This window comes from Emydura macquarii, unplaced genomic scaffold (genome assembly GCF_026122565.2).
Source record: "Emydura macquarii macquarii isolate MOO-44397 ecotype Brisbane River unplaced genomic scaffold, CSIRO-AGI_Emac_v2 contig_2473, whole genome shotgun sequence".
NCBI classification, from domain to species: Eukaryota; Metazoa; Chordata; order Testudines; family Chelidae; genus Emydura; species Emydura macquarii.
Genome location: NW_027132610.1, coordinates 21653699 through 21674319, shown reverse-complemented (window position 1 = coordinate 21674319; position 20621 = coordinate 21653699). Strand labels below are relative to the sequence as shown.

The 20621-nt window shown below is 36.4% G+C and overlaps 1 protein-coding gene across 3 annotated transcripts in view; it reads right to left on the bottom strand.

Moving 5' to 3' along the window:
- ZC3H13 (zinc finger CCCH-type containing 13) overlaps window positions 1-20621 on the bottom strand; it is a 54937-nt gene that overhangs the window by 23265 nt on the left and 11051 nt on the right. Inside the window, exons 4-8 of one of the 3 annotated variants that reach the window (XM_067563134.1) lie at window positions 13522-13633; window positions 5871-5985; window positions 2835-2974; window positions 1859-2016; window positions 258-455 (exon numbers count right to left, since the gene is read on the bottom strand). In XM_067563134.1, the coding sequence (XP_067419235.1) occupies window positions 258-455; window positions 1859-2016; window positions 2835-2974; window positions 5871-5985; window positions 13522-13633 (723 nt within the window). The remainder of the gene's footprint in view (window positions 1-257; window positions 456-1858; window positions 2017-2834; window positions 2975-5870; window positions 5986-13521; window positions 13634-20621) is intronic. The other 2 variants (XM_067563135.1, XM_067563136.1) reach the window with 2 other exon arrangements.

Sequence of the window (20621 nt, the reverse complement as noted above, 5' to 3'; positions counted from 1 at the left end):
ACACTTCTGAGTCTTTTTACTTTATCAGCTCATGACAGAATGTACAGGTCTTCCTAACTCCTTAGTTTTCATAAAGTAACAGTTAACTGCCCACTATACATTTTATTTTTATATATGAATTCAGAGAAAGTTGGCAGCAAGTCAAATGTAAATCCCTCTCTATTTAGTGCAATATGAACTACAGATTTAACAGAAAGGCAGACAACCTAGGCAAGGTTACATTAATGCTAAAAACCTAATAATGCAACAGAACTCACCTCTGTTTCTCTTTTTTCTCCTTATGTCTTTCAAAGTCACGTCCTCTCTCTTTCCCCTCTCTTGTTTTTTCTTCTAAACGCTCTTTTACTTTATGCTTTTCTTTATGCTTTTTCCCCAGGGGAGTCTCCTCCTGTACTGGAGGAGGTGGACTAGGAGTACGGGGACCCTTCTTTTTACTCTGGGTGCTTTTGGAACTCCTAAATGTATCAAAATACAAGAAAAAAAAAAACTATCTGAAAGACTAAAATATTTACTTACTCTCTCAGATTCTGACAGTACCAATTTACAGGGCCAAGCAGCTTTTGGGGCAGACTTCTCTACTCCATCAGCAGCTAGTGGCATCTGCACTGGACTTGACTGAATGGTGAATACAAAGGAAAATTAATATCAAGCTAATTAATGTCCTTTGAAGTTTCCCTTGCCCTCCTGAATTTAACACCCTTATTTCTAAAACAGGTTTGCAAAATGTGCCACTACTCTCAAATGTGTGACTACAGCTTCCAAAGTTACAATGCACTTGTAAAACACCATTAATCAAAACATCAGAATCTTTTGTATCTTGTCTACTTAAGACCTGATTCTGCAATTGAATACAATACATCTGTGCACAATGCACTGCAGGATCAGTGATTCAGATTTTAAGCTATTTAGAGTAGGGATCACTCATTCCATGTATGTAAAGCATCCAACCTTATTTTTGCGAGTTTTATTAATCAATATTGAACATTTTGTTTCCACCATGAATTACAAGGAAATATAAAGGTATTTCTTTATACCCATATCTATTTTCATAAGTCAGCCGCAAACAGATACAAATTTATTAGTACCTAGATGTCATTGCATCTTAAAGCTCTGTAGCATGCAATCCTATATACTACTCTTTTACAGCAAAACCAACATTTAAAGACTATTCTGCCCCTATTTAAGCATAACTTGCTTCAGAGGTGTTTTGCTTGGCAAATATAGGTGCCTGTTCTTGTATTGGGGTTGTAGTTTTTCCCTCAGCTAATGGAGCTAAACAATGATTCACAGGTTCTAAAGTCAGCAAGATCTTTTTAGTTGATTGATTTTTTGTGGCAAGAAGCCCATTTGTAACAGCCTGTGATTCTGCCTGCTTCAGCCCCTCTCTTCTCTCCCTTTCCCAGTGCTATAACTCTGCATGTCACTCCTTAACCTAGAAGGTGAAGTAGTATCTCTTGTATAGCAATATGTAGTGCCAACAGAACACCTGACTTACCAAACTGCAAAATTTCAATTTCAGCCTAGATTAACTTGCATTTAACCACCAACACCCCACACCACTGAACAAATATAACTATTTTTATTTAGATTTCTCCAGTGCATCTCACGGACTCTTGGCAGTTCACATAATTTAAAGAAAAACAACATTCAATGCAAAATCTACAAGTTATTAAATCAATGGAGACAAATATACACTGCTTTGCCCCATGGATTTTTGCTAACTCTGCAAAAATCTAGTTTAGAGACTGGTACATTGAAGTCAAATTAGTATCCATATCCACTGATTAGCATGAAACATTTCATAGTGTATTGACATACCATCCTGATCCCCTCCCGTAATGTATGTCTACATACTGACCTCTGTTGGTCCAAGAGAGGTGAAGACAATGTAGAAACCTTCTTCTCTTTCTTACTAACTGAAGAGGAAGATTTGGGACTTGACCTTCGTTTTGGAGATTTAGACTTTCTTGGTGAAGGAGATGGTGATAATTTAGATCTAACCACCTCTGGAGAAATCTTGGATAAAGAAAAAGTTTAAACTATAACCAAAAACTTGTGTGCTGAATCCTGAATAACAAGTCCACGCTATTATTATTCAAACCTTAGAGAGTAATAACCAGTTACACACCATTTATCTCAGACATATTAAGCACATATTTTTGCAGTAGTTAATCACATTAGTATTAAAATATCTTAAAGCTGATCTTGAAGAAAATGCTGCACAAATGACCTAAGAGATAATTAAATGACACCCAATAGATCATTACATTTGACATCCATAAAATGGTTCTAATTAGCACTCTACAATTAGCCTGAAAAATTGCACTCCAATAAGGTTTACTTACAGCCCAAATTCTGTGTCTTAAAGTACCCCACACCTCAAACAAGCATATTCTTTCCCATTATGAACAACCCACCAAGATTATGTCTAATAAAAAACAGTGTAATATGAATAGTGAAGGGGATGGGGGCTGGGGCAGATTAAAATGGTCTGGACTGAAGCATATGAAAAATTCACAGCTCCTAAACCGCAATGTGGGCAGACACGAGGAAGATCTCTCTCATGAGTACTTCACAGGTTTAGAGACAGTCAGTTTGAGTGCATAGCCATTTGTGCTCCAAAGTTTCTTTCGTATCTCCCTCCTTCCCTGGCTACACAGAAAGGCTAGCCAGAATATGGCCCTCTGTTTATAAATTTATGACTAACAGCCATCTGTCATTGGAATCATGATAGCACAGAGGCTCCAGTCATGCAGAAAACAATTAGGACTCAAAGGACATAAAATGATTGTTGATTAGTTATAAAAACACATGCCTATTTTCAAAATACAAACCTCCTTTTTAATGACTATTTCCTCTCGCTTCTCCATGTTTTCCTGTTCGAGTTTCATGAGTTCTCTCTGAATCTTTTGACGTTTCATTTCCAAAGACAGCTCATGGTCATAATCATAATTAACTTCTCCATTATCAGAGTCTTTATTTAAAAAAAAGATGACAGACAATATATGAAATAAGCGGCCTTAAACAGTCATACTTCTCAAAGAACATAACATGTAGTTCAGTAATTTTTAAACATCAAGTTTATCAAGCCAGATTCTGATCTCAGGTTTATGATGTAAATTTGGAATGAGATCAGACCACAATTCAATAATTAAGTCACATTCAAACATGATGCTTTTTTTCCCTTGATAGGCTTGCATTTATTTTTGATAAACTGAAGTAAAAAGGGGTAGCGGGAGAAGAAGAAAATAAAGAGATGTACTGGATTGGACTTTTTCCTAATTCTCTCTCATTTACTTTCCAGTAGCTAAACCATTATAGAAAAGGAAAAAATAAAAACCAGAGTGTTTCTGTTTTTGAAAGCCCCAAATAAAACTCAGTACAAGCCATGTAATTGGGAAGCCTCAGAAGAAACTGAATCAAGGGATACTTAACAATGATTTCTGCTTGATGAGGATGTTTCCATGAAGCAGAATTAACACTTTCTAATAATTTAGTCATTCCCTGAGGTTACTTGTAAAGAAAAAATGGGCTTGTGCCCCCCCCCCCTTTTTTTATTACATATGAAAACATAGCTTGACAAGTTTGTTTTGTTTTTGCTTTAAAAAGATTTTATTTCTGCTTGATTCTTATGTTAGAAATTTGGGTCATCTACCTTGTTTTTCCTGGAAGTCTATGTACAACGAATAACACAACAACATCTTCGATACCATGCAACTGAAACCTTTCTTGTTAATTGAGGGGGATAGCAATTTTTACTCAGTCTGGTTAAAGTTATTTACACTTTGTTTACACCATTTAACTCAAATGCCTGAGAAACACACTGCAGAACTGACAACTTCATTACAGATTCAGTATCTTCCACCTTACTTTATAAACGTAAAAATTGAATTAATGCTTCACCGCTGCATGTTCCTGACATTCATTATGTACTAATAATATTGTCTCATTATTTCCTTGTATTCCCTCATCTATCTGTAGACATCTGCTTTCCCCTGTCTTAGGGCTCATCTACCCTTAAAACATGACAATGGCACAGCTACGCTGCTGTAGAGCTTCAGATAGACATTACTTATGCCAACGGGACGGATTCTCCCATCACCTCCGTGTGAGGCAGTAGCTAGGTCGACGAAAGAATCATTCTGTTGACCTAGCACTGTCTAGATGGGAACTTAGCTCGGTTTAACTATGCCACTCAGAGGTGTGGATTTATCACACTCCTAGCAACATAGTAAATATGCTGACCTAATTTTCTATTGTAGACCAGACCTTATACTTTGATTATATAGCACTTTGGGACAGGCAGCATCTTTTTGTTCTGTGTTTGTACAGAATCTAGCGTAACAGGGTCCTGGTCCATAATGAGGTCTCTTAGGCAAATACAAATAATAATATTCAACTAATCCAAAACAGCACGAGGTATTTCATAGTTATATAGACATCACTTAGCTTCACAGGAAACCACGATAACTTCACAGTAAGTCAGAACAAGTCAACTGTGTCTCCAACAAAGGGCAATGGAAAAATTCTTGGGGAAAGATCATCTCTTCCGTCTCAATCCAAGAAACAGTTTTGTATTAAATGAAAGCTAAATAAGATGAGTGTTTGTGACTGACATCCTGGACACCAAAATCCTCTTTTTGGACACAAAACAGGGAGTAGTAGTAAGTAGCAAGCTTTCTTTTGTCACCCTGACAATGGGCTTCAACACTGACCTGTATGGGCTAAGTGCAAAGGTAATTTAGCTTGTGTGTGCAATGAGACAGGCAACACATGTAAAAATTATTGCAGAATTGAGTCCTTTTTATTTTAAATTAAGTGACAACATCTAATTTCACTGCTCAGCTGTTAATAGAGCCACAACTGATGTAGGCTAGCTTTAAACTAATGACCTAGATGTGAAAGGCCCTGCCAACCAGTCAGTGATCGAGGGCCAATTTCTTATTGCTTAATGTACTGAACAAACATGACTGACGACTTGTACAACAAGTTTCAAAACAGACAGAGAGACAAGGAGCAATGGTCTCAGGTTGCAATAGGGAAGGTGTAGGTTGGATATTATGAAAAACTTTTTCAATAGGATGGTGGTGAAGAACTGGAGTGGATTACCTAGGTGGTGGAATCTCCATTCTTAGAGGTTTTTAAGGCCTGGCTTGACAAAAACCCTGGTTTGGATGATTTAGTCGGGGTTGGTTCTGCTTTGAGCAGGGAATTGGATTAGATGACCTCCTAAGGTCCTTTCTGACCCTAATCTTCTATGATTCTATGACAAGGCAGGCAGTAACAGTCTCTTTGTTTTGCCTTATATTTAGACTTGGAAGGATTAGATTTTTAATAGTAAATGTCAGTGAATGTTGATTTCACAAACCAACAAAAAATATTTCTATTGATAAGCAAAATTTACATATAGGCAAAATAAGAAAAATGCTGCTTGAAAACTTAAGAGTTTGATTTAAGGGTATTTGCTTTGTATATTTTGACATGTGATATTGATAATTTGTGATTTTAATGGTTATAAAAAACTTTTATTTTTGAATGTTAATGTCTACTGCCATTAAATAATTATTGTCTAAACCCTCAATTTCCCACAACAGTGAAAATTTAAATAGATACCACTTTTAAAAAATGCTTAAATATAAACCAGTATCTACTGAAATCATAAAAAAAATCAAATTCTCCCAAGCCTAATTACATTATTTGGTCCAACTCTGATGTATTCCTTGTCCACAGATAAATAGAAAAAATCCTTATTCATCAATCATTTATGAATAGCCAACATATCAGTTCATTGTTAAGAACAAAACTTTCTGCAAACTCTGATAATCTGGTAGTATTTGAAATAGTGTAGTAGATTAAATGGAAAGTCTTACTTTTACCTTCTCTATTTGTTTCCCAGTCTCCATTTTCCTCTTCACTTTCTGGAGTCCTCTCCTTCGTAATTTTAATGTCTTCCTTCTCTCTATGCCTTCCTCTTGAAGACTCTTTCTACAGGGAAAAAATGGTGAATTAGAATAATAACCTTTTAAAACAGAAGCCTGCAGAAGTAGATAAATTTTGCACAGTATTTTGTGCTTAATAGAAAGTCTTAATTTTTTTCTTTAGTCTGATGAGTGTAACCATCTTCTCAGCTAAGAAGCAACTACCCTGAGAAAATATTCTAATGTAATTTCATCTAATCAGTCGGTAGAGAAGAAAAACGGGAAGTCAACAAAGACTAAAAGGTAGGCCAAGAGTGGCTGGGAAGCATGCGTTAAGAAAGTGATGTTTACAATGGAGATTGAAAGAAGAGCAGATCAATTTTAAAGACCAGAAATTTTTATGTGAAAAATTTAGTGAACATTAAAAAATATTATTAGAACAGCTAGAGAAAGGGTAATACAATTTTAAGAGAATAGTTATGTGCAGTTTACAACTCAGCTCCTGAGGATCCAACTGCCAATGGATAATTGCGTATTCCTTTAGAGGCTAAAGCTGTGGAAAGTACCACGATGTCTTGTGTGGAGGTGGGCTGGGAAATCAAACACATATAATAGGCTAAAGTTTTGACGACAGCTTTATATTTGAATTATGTATTTTAGTGGCCTAAACAAATAAAAGTCTTTCTACTACTGTAAGGGCACAGGACCCCATGGATCCACAAGGAATATCTTACTGAAAATAAGGTCACCAAAGACAGCTGCTCATATGTTGCTCTTCTCTGCTCACCCAATCCCAGTAATGCAGCTGAGGAGCAGCTGTCATTGGCTTTCTCCATGCACTCTTTCCAGAGGACTAGAAGATCTTGATGAACCCATTATTAACTATTGCATCAACATCTGCTAAGAAATCCACTGGTGCTCAAATGGACCATACCATGTAAAGTAGTACTACGACTCCTAAACTTGGAGGACATCTCATTTTATGGGGGAAGGGGAAGAGAAGGGAGATGAGAAGTATACTGCAGATTCACCACTTCCCCCTGTCCCCACCTCCTGCAAATGTGGTGCCTATTCTGCCTCTTTTTATGGGTCTTTGTTACAGACCTATAGAGTTCTTGTATAGTCACAAGAAAAAAGGTACCTAGAAACCAACTAGGATGCTTAATTTCTCTCTATTGGCAGCTTGATCTTGGTGTGATTTCAGACCTCAATGATCATCTTAGAATTACAGTAAGGAAACAAGATCACATTTTGGATAATCACTCCCAACTGCACAGAATTCTATTTCCTGGTTTTTGCATTAACAGTTTTAAATGTAGTCTCAGTTAAGATTTTCATAGCTTCCAAGGCAAGAAGGGACCATTCTGATCATCTAATGTGCCCTCCTTTATAACACAGACCATAGAACTTCCCCAAAATAATTCCTAGAGCATATGTTCTAAAAAAAAGTATTTTCTTTTAAAAAATGCACCACCACATGAATATACTGTACATTTATTTGGCTTTGCAAACAGTAAAATAAATAGGCAAATGTGTTTATTTCAGTGCACAGCTATCTGAAGTCTCACTTTCATGTACTATTCAAAAGTTAAGTGAAATGCTTTCTCAAATGCTTATACACACTATTTCTCAGCCAAATTGTTTCAAACATGTCAAGGGTTTAAACTTGTCATTTAAGAACTAAACTCAGGTCAACTTTAATTAAAAGCAGCATGTGTTATATGAAGAGCTTGGGGTTGTTTTTGGTTTGGTTTTATTTTTTCCTTATTCATGGTTGGATATCTCACAAATGCTGGGCCAGATCCTCAGCTGGTGCAAATCACATTACCTTGCAAATCACATTCATTGACATCAGTGATGCTACACTAGGCTCATGCCATCTGAGCATCTGACAACTTATCAAGCTTTCAAAAGAAAAGTACACCTGGTCTAAGGCCAAATATGGAACATTTCAGCCAAAATCCACATTTCTGAAATAGAGTCCTATTACTGAAATCTCTTTGTTGTGCAATTTTATGAAAGAATATCATTTGCAGCCTTTTTTAATTCGAGATTCTTCATTTTTGTAGGTTCTTTTGCTGCAGTCTGCAAACACCCTCTTTTACAATGTTGGCAGCTTACATTTACTATTAATTACCTGCTATTTAATTAAGCAACAACATTAATGGAATGTGATATTTATGCTTCAGTAACAATCTGACAGTGGATGTAACTAGCAATTTGAAGTTTGCACATGCTGATTCTCCACACATCAACTGCAATGTACCCCTACCTTCTCAAAGCCTATACACAAAATAACTTGTCAACATAGGAGGTGCAGCTATATTAGCTAGAAGGCCTGAAGACACCCCACAACTTGTTAATACCAGAGAATGTTTAATCCTCCAAAAATTAAAAAATTGTATGTGATATACCTTGCCTACATCACTAATTCATGTATTACTGGAGCCCATTACTACTACTATTACAAATTTACAACCAAGCCTAAGCCTCAAAAACAGCTTGCTTATATTCTTTCCTCTAAATAACGAAATGCAGAGTGGTGGTTGTGATGGGCAGTCTGCCTTCTATAAGACAATGGGGATCAAGCATGTTTGTGAAAGTAGTTCATCCTTTAATTACTGATAAAAACAGTGAAAATAGCTAGCCAATCAGTTATTCAGTTAGCTACTTTATGATTATTATTCTGGTTTAAGAAACATACAGCATATCTATTTATGCTGAACAAATTCATCCTTTTAGCCGTCAAGAGAGACCAAAGCTTAGTATGCATGCACAGCATTTAAAAAAACCCACTCAATTTATACAGTCACATTGTATTTTTCCAGAGGATAAAAAAAAAAAAATGTAAGTTATGATTTCCCTCATCGATCCTGGATATCTACTTCTTCCATGAGACTTAAAACAAATGCAGTGGCAAGTCTTCTACTTACTCATTCTAGTATTGTTTTGTTTTTTCCCCCACTCGAAAACATTGTTTTTGTTCCATCAAAGTCTGCCCCAGCCTTGCTGGGAAACAACGTAATCTTACTAATATTGTCCTTATGCTCCTTTCTTCAACCTTCCCTACACCGTTGGTACATTCCTCATTAGTTGGTGAACACCTTAGGACAAAGATTATGCCTTATCTGTATTTGGAAGGACTTAATACACTTTTGGGTGCAGATTGTGACAAAGGAAATGCTTGCTCAGAAAACTGAGAAAAAATAGAGCCTTTCACAGGAGTTTAAAATATTTATGTACTAGAACAATTTTATTAATGGAACAGTGGGATGAGTATAGGCCATAATTTAGCGGCACCCTCCCTCTCTATTTGGCTACAGAGGCACAATGGGATCATTCATCAAAGTTTAGCTATTAAAAAAAATTCTGTACCCCAAAGGTATGTTTACAAATGAAGGGCTTGATGCTGAAGTTAAAGAAAGTTCTGGTACTTAAAAAAGAATAATATCAGGTCTCAAGGGCCTAATTCTGTGAGGTGCTGAGTACACTTAGTTCCTAGTTAAATCAGTTGGAGTTGTAGAAGCTCTGCCCCTCAAAAGAGGTGTGCAACACCTCAAAATTGGACTCTTATGGCATGATCCATATTTAGGGCAATTTCCTATTGAAGTCAAAAAGGATTGCCTAGGTAAATATTACAGGATCTGGCTACAAGCCAGCAAAACAGATGTCAAGACAAGAAGTTTCATTACCTTATTAATGAAAACTGAGAGCAGGTTCATGGTTCTCCTGTATCCTTCAATTCTTTTATACAAAACATTTTAGGCTTACCTGGTGTAGTAATGACCTACTAGTACATGTACATGCAATAGTAGTATAAACTGCAACATGTATACAGATTCTAAGCCACAGAATGTTTGGCATTTAGAACAATTAAGCTGCTACTTCTTGCAGCTAGAATCTTTTGGGTGAGCACAATATTACTTAGCTTTCATAACATATGTTATACTTTAAAGCACTGAACAAATACGGAATCTCCAAAACTCCACAGTGAGGTAGGAAGGTGTTGACCCCACTTTAGAAAAGATAATGGAAGACAAGAGTTAGTGACTTTCCCTAGGTCAGCAAAACAATGGTAAAACTGGGATTAGAACTCAGGTTTTTGTTCTTAGCCCCTTGTTCGCTACGTCCTTAGACTCTAATGGTCTCTCTCATCCACATGGTCAGTAATTCCATTCTGGGACACAGTCACCAATGTTACTGCATGCTGGTATATGTTCTCATCTCAAACATTCAGATACCACAGTGATAGACACAGTATAAGCACATGGATTAGACATGCATATGCCTTACATTCCTCCCAATAATCCTGCCTAACAGCATACTTTAAGACCTTCTCTCCCTCTCAGCTTCATGCTGCCTTTATTCTTGGATCTGCTTCCCATTATGTGCACCAAGCTACCCACACTCTTCAAATTTTCCAATAGCAAGCCCCCACTTGGGATTTACCTTCTCATACCCATATTTGAGCTACTCTAAGTATTATACCTGTCTAAATTAGATTGTAAACAAAGGGATCTTGTCCCATTACTCGTAAAACATTTTGCATACACTTAAATTAAAATAATTCCATACAAAAATCTAGGAACATAAGAATAGCCATACTATATAAGAACAGTTGTCCAAGTAGTCTAGCATACACTCTGTGAAAGGGTCCAGGTACTAGATGTGTCCAAGGAAGATGCAAGAATCCCCAAAATGGACAAATATGGTATCCAGTCCATTTGGAAAGTTTCTTCCCAATTCCAGGCTGTTATTGGTGAGTTTATACCCTGAAGCATGAGGATTTATATCCCTTCTATGTTTTATCCTGTCTAATGTAACTGTCTAGTCCTTCCATGAAACATACTAAACTCTTGGACTGTGCCTTATGGCAATGAGTTCCACAGGTTAGTTAAGTGTAATGTAAGAAAATTCCTGACTTTTAAATTTGTCGTCTTTTAGTTTCATTGGAATACTCCATGTTCTTCTAGTATGAGAAAGTGTAAATAGGAGTGACTAATTTATGTTCTTTTTACTATTCATTATTATAGACCTCTATCATGTCCTTGCTTATTAGGTCCTCTCTGAACAGTCCCATTCTCACCTCATTGTCCGCCTTCCAGATATCATCATCTTCTACTATATCTTCTTTCGGATGGGTAACCAAAACCAAACAGTGTTTCAGAGGACGGTAGACTATCAATTTACATCATGGCATATTTTCAGAATTATTTTCTATTCCATTACTTATACACATTAATATTTGTTTACTTTTTTGACTGCTACTGCACATTGAACAGATGTTTTCATTGAGCTATCCACAATAATCCCCAGGTTTTTTTCCTGAGTGGTTGCAATTATTTTAAAACCCAGTAATGTAAATGAGCGCTTTACGTTACTCCCTTTACTGTGCATTACCTTGCATTTGTTAGCACCAAATTACATCTGCCATTGTACTGCCGCAAAATGGCTTCCTGTTTTAGGTCCATGTGAAATTCCTCATAATTTTCCCTAGTCTTGACTAACCTAAATATGTTCTTTATCATATGCAAATTGTCATTTTATTGTTCAACTCTTTCTCCAGAATCTTAATAAACTAATCAAAGACCAGTCCTAGGATGGATCCTGGGAGCATCCCACTGATAATCCTTCACCATGTGGAAAATTAACCATTTATTTATTTCTGTCTTCTGTCTCTTGGCCAGTTTCTAATCACTCCTTGACTGTTTAGTTTCTTTCAGAAAGCTTTTATTTCAAGAGAGGCTAGTGAAGCCCAATTTATGCCAGTTCTCCTTTAGCTACTATTTTGTGGACAAGTTTCAATTCTAGTAGAATAAAGCAGCACAATTTTCATTTACCGGAGCTGTGCTCATTTTCCCTACCGTATTATGTTCCCAAAAGTGTTTCGTAACTATCTGAAAAATTTTCAAAAGTAAAGTAAAGTTTACTTGTTTTTTATTCCAATCTTCACCCCAGAACTTGAAAAAAAAAAAAAAAAAAAAAAAAGAGATCCAATTGCTACCTTCCAGTCCTGTTAACAAAAATGTACAGTCTTTTTATAATAACTCAGTCACTTAATTCTTCCTTCAGAACTTTTGATTGTTTACCGACTGGTCTTGGAGACCCATTGCCCTTTATCAATTTGTTCCAGCACCTCCTCTTTTGACAACTCATTCTGTAACTATGCCTCATTTTTATTACCTGAAAAGAGTATGTCCAGAGTAGGTATCTCCACAACATCGCCTGTGGTGAAGACTGATGCAAAGGAACAGTTTTGCTTCTCTGCAAAGTCTTTATCTTCCTTAATTGCTCTGCTGGTAGTTCAGCAGATACACAGATTCCCTTGAAGGATTTTGATATACTTAAAGATTTTCTTGGGTTTTTTGTTTGTCTCTCTTTGGTTACAACATTAATAGAACATTATGGCCGTCTGGTTAAGTGCTCAAAAAATGCCAACGTTAAGGTTGCACACAGCAACAAAATTATACCACCTTTTTTAATAATGGTGGGAAAAAAAATATACTTTTCCCACTCTCCTTGTACTCGACACCTGAACCATTTCTGCTCAATTTTTTTTAAATCACCCTACTGTAGAGGGTTGACAGCACTGAAAAATGTCAGCACATTATCAGCAACTGAAAACAAGGTTAGAACAGAAACAATTACGTAACTTTACTGATAGCAGTTCCTGCTTATTCCTTTATAGCAGTCTTGCAAATTTCCACTTACATGCAGCAAGTAGGAACATACACAGAAGAGAAACAACGCCAATAATGCTCAAAATCAAATAATTAATTTAGAAATAAAAACAAAAAGGTTTTAGCCCTTACGGGTGTGGGAAAAAAAACAAAAATACCTTAAATACTTGTCTTAAGAGTAAATCAATGTTGCAGCTGTTGTTCAACTGCAAAGGAGCTCTACCAACTCTGCCTCTTTTCATTAGCAATGTCAATGAAGGAGGAGGTGAAATAGACTTTACTGAGAAAAAGAATTGGTGGGGGGTGGAGGAGGATCTGGCAATGACAGAGAATGAGAACTGGTGAATTTGTTGCAGAGGTAAAAACTGAGGAATGAGGGTGAATGATGGGAGAATGGAAGGGAATGAATACATGGAGTAGTGACTACATAGGCTTATGAAGGGAGTGTTTTCCGATAAGCAAGATAGAGTTGGGATGAGTAACAAGTAAATGATGGGGTAGAATGTAAATAAGGGTGGGTGATTTATACATCTGTGTTTAAAGAAAGGATGAGCTAGTAGGCTTTTGCCTGGGCTGGTACATTTTCCTGACAATTTCAAAAGGTTGTGCTATATTGTTAAATAGCGGCCATGTTTCATTCCAGAATGAACGTCAAAATTTTATAATACTATGTAACTCAACTTGTGGAATTTGTAAAGAATTTTGGTAACCTTCAGGACAAAAAGTATTAAACTGCAAGATAATATTAAATCCTGTAAGACAACTAAATATTATTAAATTAAATATTTTATAATAAATTATGTTACATGTATCATATAAGAGACGATTAATGTATTTAATATTAAACAAATCACCATGTTTCTAGGACACACTGACCTACTGCTATTGAGGGAGGCTGGAGACTCCAAGCACTCCATTCTTACCCTAACAGGAGAGGACGATTCCTCTGTATTTCGTTTCTGTGGCTCAGCTTCCACGTCCTGACGCTTGTTCTTCATTCTTTCCCGAAGATCCCCAGTGGGCCTTTCTGGTGACCTGTATAAAGTAGAAATAGATATGATGTAGCCACTTCTATGTTGTTTTTTAAAGGAAAAGGACACACAATTTCCTTGACTGATTTTTGTAACTGTTTATAGAAAAACCTGTTCACAAAGTTTGATTTTAAATAATTCAGCCATGATGCCTAAGATCCCCGCCCAGCAAAACTGAGAAAAACTAATTAAATCTTAGTGGGACTGATGTTACTAAACAGTTTTTGGAATTTTAGACCATGTAATAGCTTCCTAGCAGTCAAGAAAGACTGGATTTCAGGAATGGGTTATTTTCTCAATGGAAGCAAAATGACTTGGCACAGTATTGTATTACTAGCTCAATTAAACTGACATATGCAGAGCAGAGTGCAGCTTATAACTCAGATGCAGCACCAATTTCAGAACTGCATTCAAAATCCCAGCCAGGATGATTATGTCTGTCTTTCCCAAACTATTATCTAGCTCTAGTTATCACCCTTATGACCCACTAAACCCGTCCAGTTATATCCGGCCCTGTGTATATTCAAAGCTGCAGTAGATTTAAAGAAAAAAAATCACATCTTTATTTAACCCAGTACAAAACCCTCTGTAAACACATTAAAAGCATACCCACAGGGCTCAGCATTGGTTTAACTAAATCTTTGTGAAAGAGATTTAAAGTTAAACCAGTGCAACTCTGAATGCAGACAAGGCCTTTGAGCTGAGGTCATTTGTCAAAGCTGCCACTCACCCATAGCCTTGACCATTTTGCCAGACAAAAGGAAGCCTACTTGAATTTAGGTTTCAATGACCCTCCCTCTAAGGCCTGGTCCACATGCAATTTTTATGCTGATATAACTATCCTGATCAGGTGTATGACTTTTTTTAAAAAAATGAAATAGTTATGCCAGTAAACACACCTCATCCAGATGCAGTTATTGTATAGAGGTGCCTTATACCAGCATAGCGCATTTCCCCTCTTAGGGAATATCTTGTATTGGTATAAAGCACCTTTGTACCAACTATACCAGTACAATTAAATCAGTACAACTTTTGTGGTTAGACAAGTCCTTAAACAGAAGGGCTGAAGTGAATGGTATGTAAGGCCTTTCAAGTTAAAAAGCCATTTATTGTTCTTACCAAATAAACCTAACTGAACACTGAACTGTGTGTATCTGCAATGGTGGTTAATTCCTACTGCAGTTTCTCATCTCACGCAAGTTATTAGCTTTGAATCTTTACCAGTTTTGTTATAGCTACGGAGAAAGATACTGAACAACTAGCTCCAGGAGGTCTGTCTGATATTTGAAATAATGAAACTTCCATCTGCTTCAGGACAGTAGTTTTTAACCTGTGGTCCATGGACCCTTTAGAGTCCACCGGCTATGTCTAAGGGGTCCACAAAAGGTGACTATGAAAATAAAGTTTCAGATCCCAGAAAAGGCACTCTTTTTCTGATCAATCAAAAATATGTGAATACCCCCATCTACAGGTCAAATCCCAGAAGTGCTGTCATTACTATGGAAGCTCACAGTTCAGCAACAGTCCTCACACTGCATACATTTTTAGCTGAATTTTGTTCAGCCAGTTTTCAATTTAAGACTTCAATGGTAGGGGTCTGCAGACCACAGGTTGGATTTCAAAAGGAATCTGCACCTCCACTTGAAATTTTTTAGGGATTCACAAATGAAAAAAGGTTAAAAGCCACTGCTTCAGGACAGTTGTTTTTTTCCTAGAAGGATTCGTGTTGTCACTAGGAGTTACAGATTTCTATTATTTTTTGTTGTGTTGTTTCCCCATTCTATAACGGATCGATATCCTGTACATATAGATATTTAAGAAAAAAATAATTAAAATGTTGTTTCTACTTTTAAAAATTGCTTATTTGAAGCCTCGTTTATGTTTCAATTTCCTCTTTTGCAATATTTTCCATTGTTAAAAAGTTAAATTTGGTAATAAGGTACAATCTTAAAGAGATCCAATTAAAAGGCCAGTGACTCCTATTTATCCTCCTCATACTTTTCAAAATATTTAACATGCAGTGAAGTTGTACACTCAAGTGATTTTAAAGTCAGGGGAGAGGTACAATGGTAACAAGGTTTCTCCATCCGCCCTCTTTCCCAATACTAATTAACAAAACATACTTCTCATCAGGGTGGATAAAAATCAATGATTTTTTTTTTAATTGTTTTTTTTATTGTTTTTAAAATCATCAATAAAATGCTAAATTTCTCTCTCATTTAAAAAATAACAGTTACAATTAAATATCGCAAATATGTTAAACCTACACCAACAGTCTCATAAAAATGACAATGGCTCTAGTCTGTCCAGCCTAACTACCAGCTCTTGCTTCTTGAAAGTTCTGGGCTTTCAGTTTCTGTTTCTCAGCAAACTAAAGTCACACGTGCAAAAAAAGACACAGGCTGGATAGGATTGTTGTTGTTCTGTGCTTATGTGATGGTGGAGCTGGGTCAAGCAAGGCAGCAGAGTTAGTTAAGACACTGTCTTAAAGACAGAAAGACAAAGGACAGAGGCAGAGTAGAAAGGAACAGTGGAGTGGACTGGAAAGAAAAAGGGAACACATTCAATACACACACAGCTTCCTATACTCCCCCTCACTTTTGCCACAGAAAAACTGTCATGGCTTCTGGGTGTAAGAGAGATCCTATCTGGGAATATTTTGAAGAAATTCCTTCCCTGGGTAAAAAAGGAAAACGTGTCAAGTGTAAGCAGTGCAAGGAGGAGATGCAGGGCCTAGTTGCAATAAAACATCATCATGAAAACTGCTTATTGGGAGAAAATGATGTGGATATGTCTGAAGAACAATGTGGATCAACTGGTTAGTAACGTAAATAATTCACTTTACAATGCATCATTCTTCAAGACTATCTATGCCTTTTAGTATAAGTGTGATTTAACAAGTAAATTCCCAAGCTGTTTGGTATGTTGGATGTTGCTAGAAAACAAGTTAAGTTTAGCTAATCTTTATGGATTGGTTAATTATTTAACTAGGTTTAGAATATATCACCCAAGTATACAGTACAGAAAGCTGCAGTAAGAGAAATCTAGAGTTGCCAGTTGCCACTGGGTGTCATTTTTTTATTTTATATTACATAATACATGCCCCTTATTTTGGAACATCATGACCACAGACCATAATGATGATGTTGCCATAAGTCTATTCCCTATTTTACTTCAGCATAACTCAGCTTTCCCAAGGGAACCCCATCCTATACTTGTTTTCTCAAAAAAAACAGAAGTGCCAGTGAGTTCTATGGGACTTATTCCAAAATTAAGTGTACTCTAAGTGTAGTCAGTGTTAGCCTTTTTGGTTATTTGGAATTGGATCTGCATCCTTGCTGAAAAAAATGTAAATGATTAACTGAATAACAGAGTGAGAAGAATGACTATTCAAAATCATTTCTGAATTTTGTTTCAGGATTCCATTTAAGCACAAGAGACCTTGACTGTGACTGTCTATCTGCAACAACTTCAGAGTCATCCGTTGGTACTTTTAGCAGCAGTGCTGCAACTAAACGTATTTCGGACAACAAAGTATCAGTAGCAAGCAAAAGACTTCAATTATCCAGTAAAACCACCACCATTGATGGGTTTGTAGTAAGGACCAGCAAATACCAACAGGACACCATAGATGAAAAGATTGCTCGGTTCATTTATGCCACAAATTCTCCTTTTCACATTAACAATAAACACTTCATTGACATGGTTGAGTCCTTATGACCAGGCTACACTCCACCTGGTAGAGCAGACATTGATGGAAGATTGCTAGATACAGTGTATGAGAAGGAACTTGAACAGTGTGCAACAGGGGAATTTTGCCAGTTTAAGCCTTGATGGGTGGAGCAATCTACACAATGATCCAGTAACATGTGCCTGTGTGACAACAGGAGATGGGGTTGCATATCTTTCAGAAACAATAGATACATCGGGAAATGCCCACACAACAGAATATTTAAAAGTGATGGCAGTGAAAGCTGTAATAAACTGTGAACAAAAATTCAACTGTCACGTGCGGAGTTTTGTCACAGACAATGCTGCAAACGTGGCAAAGATGAGAAGATACTTAGAAGAAGAAACGGAAGGATGCTCCTTAATAACATATGGCTGCAGTGCCCATTTAATGCATCTTTTAGCCAAAGACTTAAGTACTTCTTCTCCAGGAATAAAAGAAAATGTTGTTGAAGTCGCAAAATACTTCCGTAACAACCATTTTGCTTCAGCTTCACTGAAGAGAGCACGAGGATTCAAACTAATTCTCTCTCAAGATATTCGATGGAATTCTGTGGTTGATTGTTTTGAACAATTTATTAAGAACTGGCCTATTCTCATAAAATTTTGTGAAGAAAACTGTGATAAAATAGATGGAAGTATCTCATCCAAAGTATCTAACATTGGATTAGAGAGGAATGTAGAGGATATGCTCAGTATAATGAAGCCTATATCCATAGCCTTAAACAAACTTTAGAGAAATTGTTGTTGCATTGCAGATGCTGTCAAAATTTGGAAGGCATTTCAAGAGACATTGAAGAAAGAAATACCTCACCAGAAAAGTTAAACTGCAGACAAGCATAACTCCACCTCATTTTCTTGCGAACATTCTTGACCCCAAATATAAAGAGAGATGCTTAACTTCTGAAGAAGATGATGCTGCCATAGCATGGGCATCTCAAAATCACTCCTCAGTTATGCCAGTTATAATAAATTTCAGGGCTGGAGCGGAACCATTTAAACAGTACATGTTTACTGATGATGTTTTGAACAAAGTCACTCCCTTGAATTGGTGGAAATCATTAGCCAGGCACCTTGAAACAGAGTTTCTTCAGTTGCTAAGCCAACTTTTCACAGCACTAGCTTCCTCTGCAGGCAGAGAGAGAATATTTTCATCATTTGGTATTATTCACTCAAAGCTCAGAAATCAACTAGAAGTTGAAAAAGCAGGAAAACTTGTATTTCTGTTTCAGTCTATGAATAAAAATGATAGTGGGAGTGGGGAAGATGAGAGCTAGTTGTAGAAGTTTTAAGGACAACGTACATTTAGTGTTGTGATGACTTGTCTGTTAGAGTTAATAACATTTGAAAATTAAAAAAAAAAAGGACAGCCGTCAGCCAGCAACTCAGAAAACTGCTTCAATTGCAAATGTGAAACATTTATGTAATATTTAAAATTTAGTTTAATAAAATATAAGTGCTATTGTGTTTGTGTGTGTGATTTAGTTCTTACCATTCCTAATGTACTGCTGCTGCATCTGCAGCTTGACACAGGTAATGAGTATTATGTACTATTTCCTAAATTAATAAAAATCAAGTTATCTAAAAAATTATACAACGTATACCCGCCTAGATATTGTAAAATGCTATACTGAGTTGTAAATTAACACATTTTAGTGATCAGATTTGCACCACTGTTTAAAAAATGTGAAGAAGTATAAGTGGGAAACATCATTTAAATCAATGATTTTCTCTTGGTGATTTAAATCAATCCACTCTGCTTCTCATAAATATAAATAAGTCACCTTCATAGAATACATACATGCAACATATTTTAAATTTATAGTTTTAGGCAAATAATAGCTCATTTTAAAAAGGATTTGGTTTAATCCTTTAAAATAAGTTCCTTTGAGCTGTCTCAATACTTCTTCCCCAAAGATGCTCTATGCTAGCTTTCAGTATTACAAAAAGTGGTATTTCTTTAATGTTCTTTGTGTCTATTTTATTTAAATTCAGCTCCATCAGAAATCCCAAGCTGCTACCAAAAGGAGCGAGATTTGTGGAATTGACAAAATTTCATTTAGACAGCAAAGAGATTACATATGATCTAAAGGTAACATACTTGCCCCCAAAACACTGGTTGAAACACTGTTCTCATAATACCCCATGGACAAATCAGAGAAGCAACAGAACCTAGTGAGAACACAACTCATGTACCTTCTAACTGAAAGATAATCTGATACTACTAGAATGCATAAGGTTTTCCCTTTAAGTTTCAGAGTAAGTGGGGAAACACACCAAACCCACCACTCTCACTACACATTTCTAAGTGTGAAAAAGCTGGAAACCACCAACAGTTCAGTTTATTTAGGCATTATTCAAAACTTCTTTAAGATGAGGAAGTCCATCAGGAAATTAGAAGCAGAAAAAAGTATGGTGTGGTTGTCACCTTTTATTGCTTTGGGAGATAAACATGGAGATGAAATGAAGTTAAACCCTCTCCCCCTGCAAATAATAAAAGCAACATAAAGACAGTAGAAATCTGTTAAACAAAACACCTAGTTTCATCAAATTGCTTAATAGATTTACTCAAGAGGTGGTTGTTCATGAGGCCTTGGCTGGTTTTGGTACTTTGGTTTAGGACAGAGAAAAAAGTTCACAAACTGACTGAATTTTCTAGTGAATTTTCTACAGAGATTTCATCTGGTGCACTGGAATTTTATTCTTTTATATAATATTTGCTCCTTTAAAAGATCTTAAAGTTTTCTATATACTACACAAGACAGAAAGTCCTGCATTATGGACACTAAATGTAAGGTTTTAGTTACACAGGCAATTGCAATTAAGCGCGCACATTATAGTATACAAAGGACTCTACAACTGACTACAGTTACATTTTTAAATAAATTCCTAACAAGGTATCTTTCAGTAGGCCTCGTATTTTCTTCAGGGACTTTTTCATAAGATGCCCAGATGGTCCATATTCTAACTGTCTACACTAGAGAATTTCACCATTTCAAGGTTTCATATTGTCACTTAGCACTTTTAGCACCATTACTGCCTGCAGCAATTCAGCATGTTCACATTACACAAACCAAGCTGTGTAAATCAGTGCAGTGTGTTCACTCGCAGCAGTCCTTCCAATCATTTTGGGCACCATTGTGGCACCTATCCCATAATGCCAGGCAGCGTCTCTGGAGCAGGGGCAGACACATTTACAATGTATATTTTTGTAGAGTGTATATTCTATGTATATCTCTCTCCTTAGTTGTGTCTCTCAATAC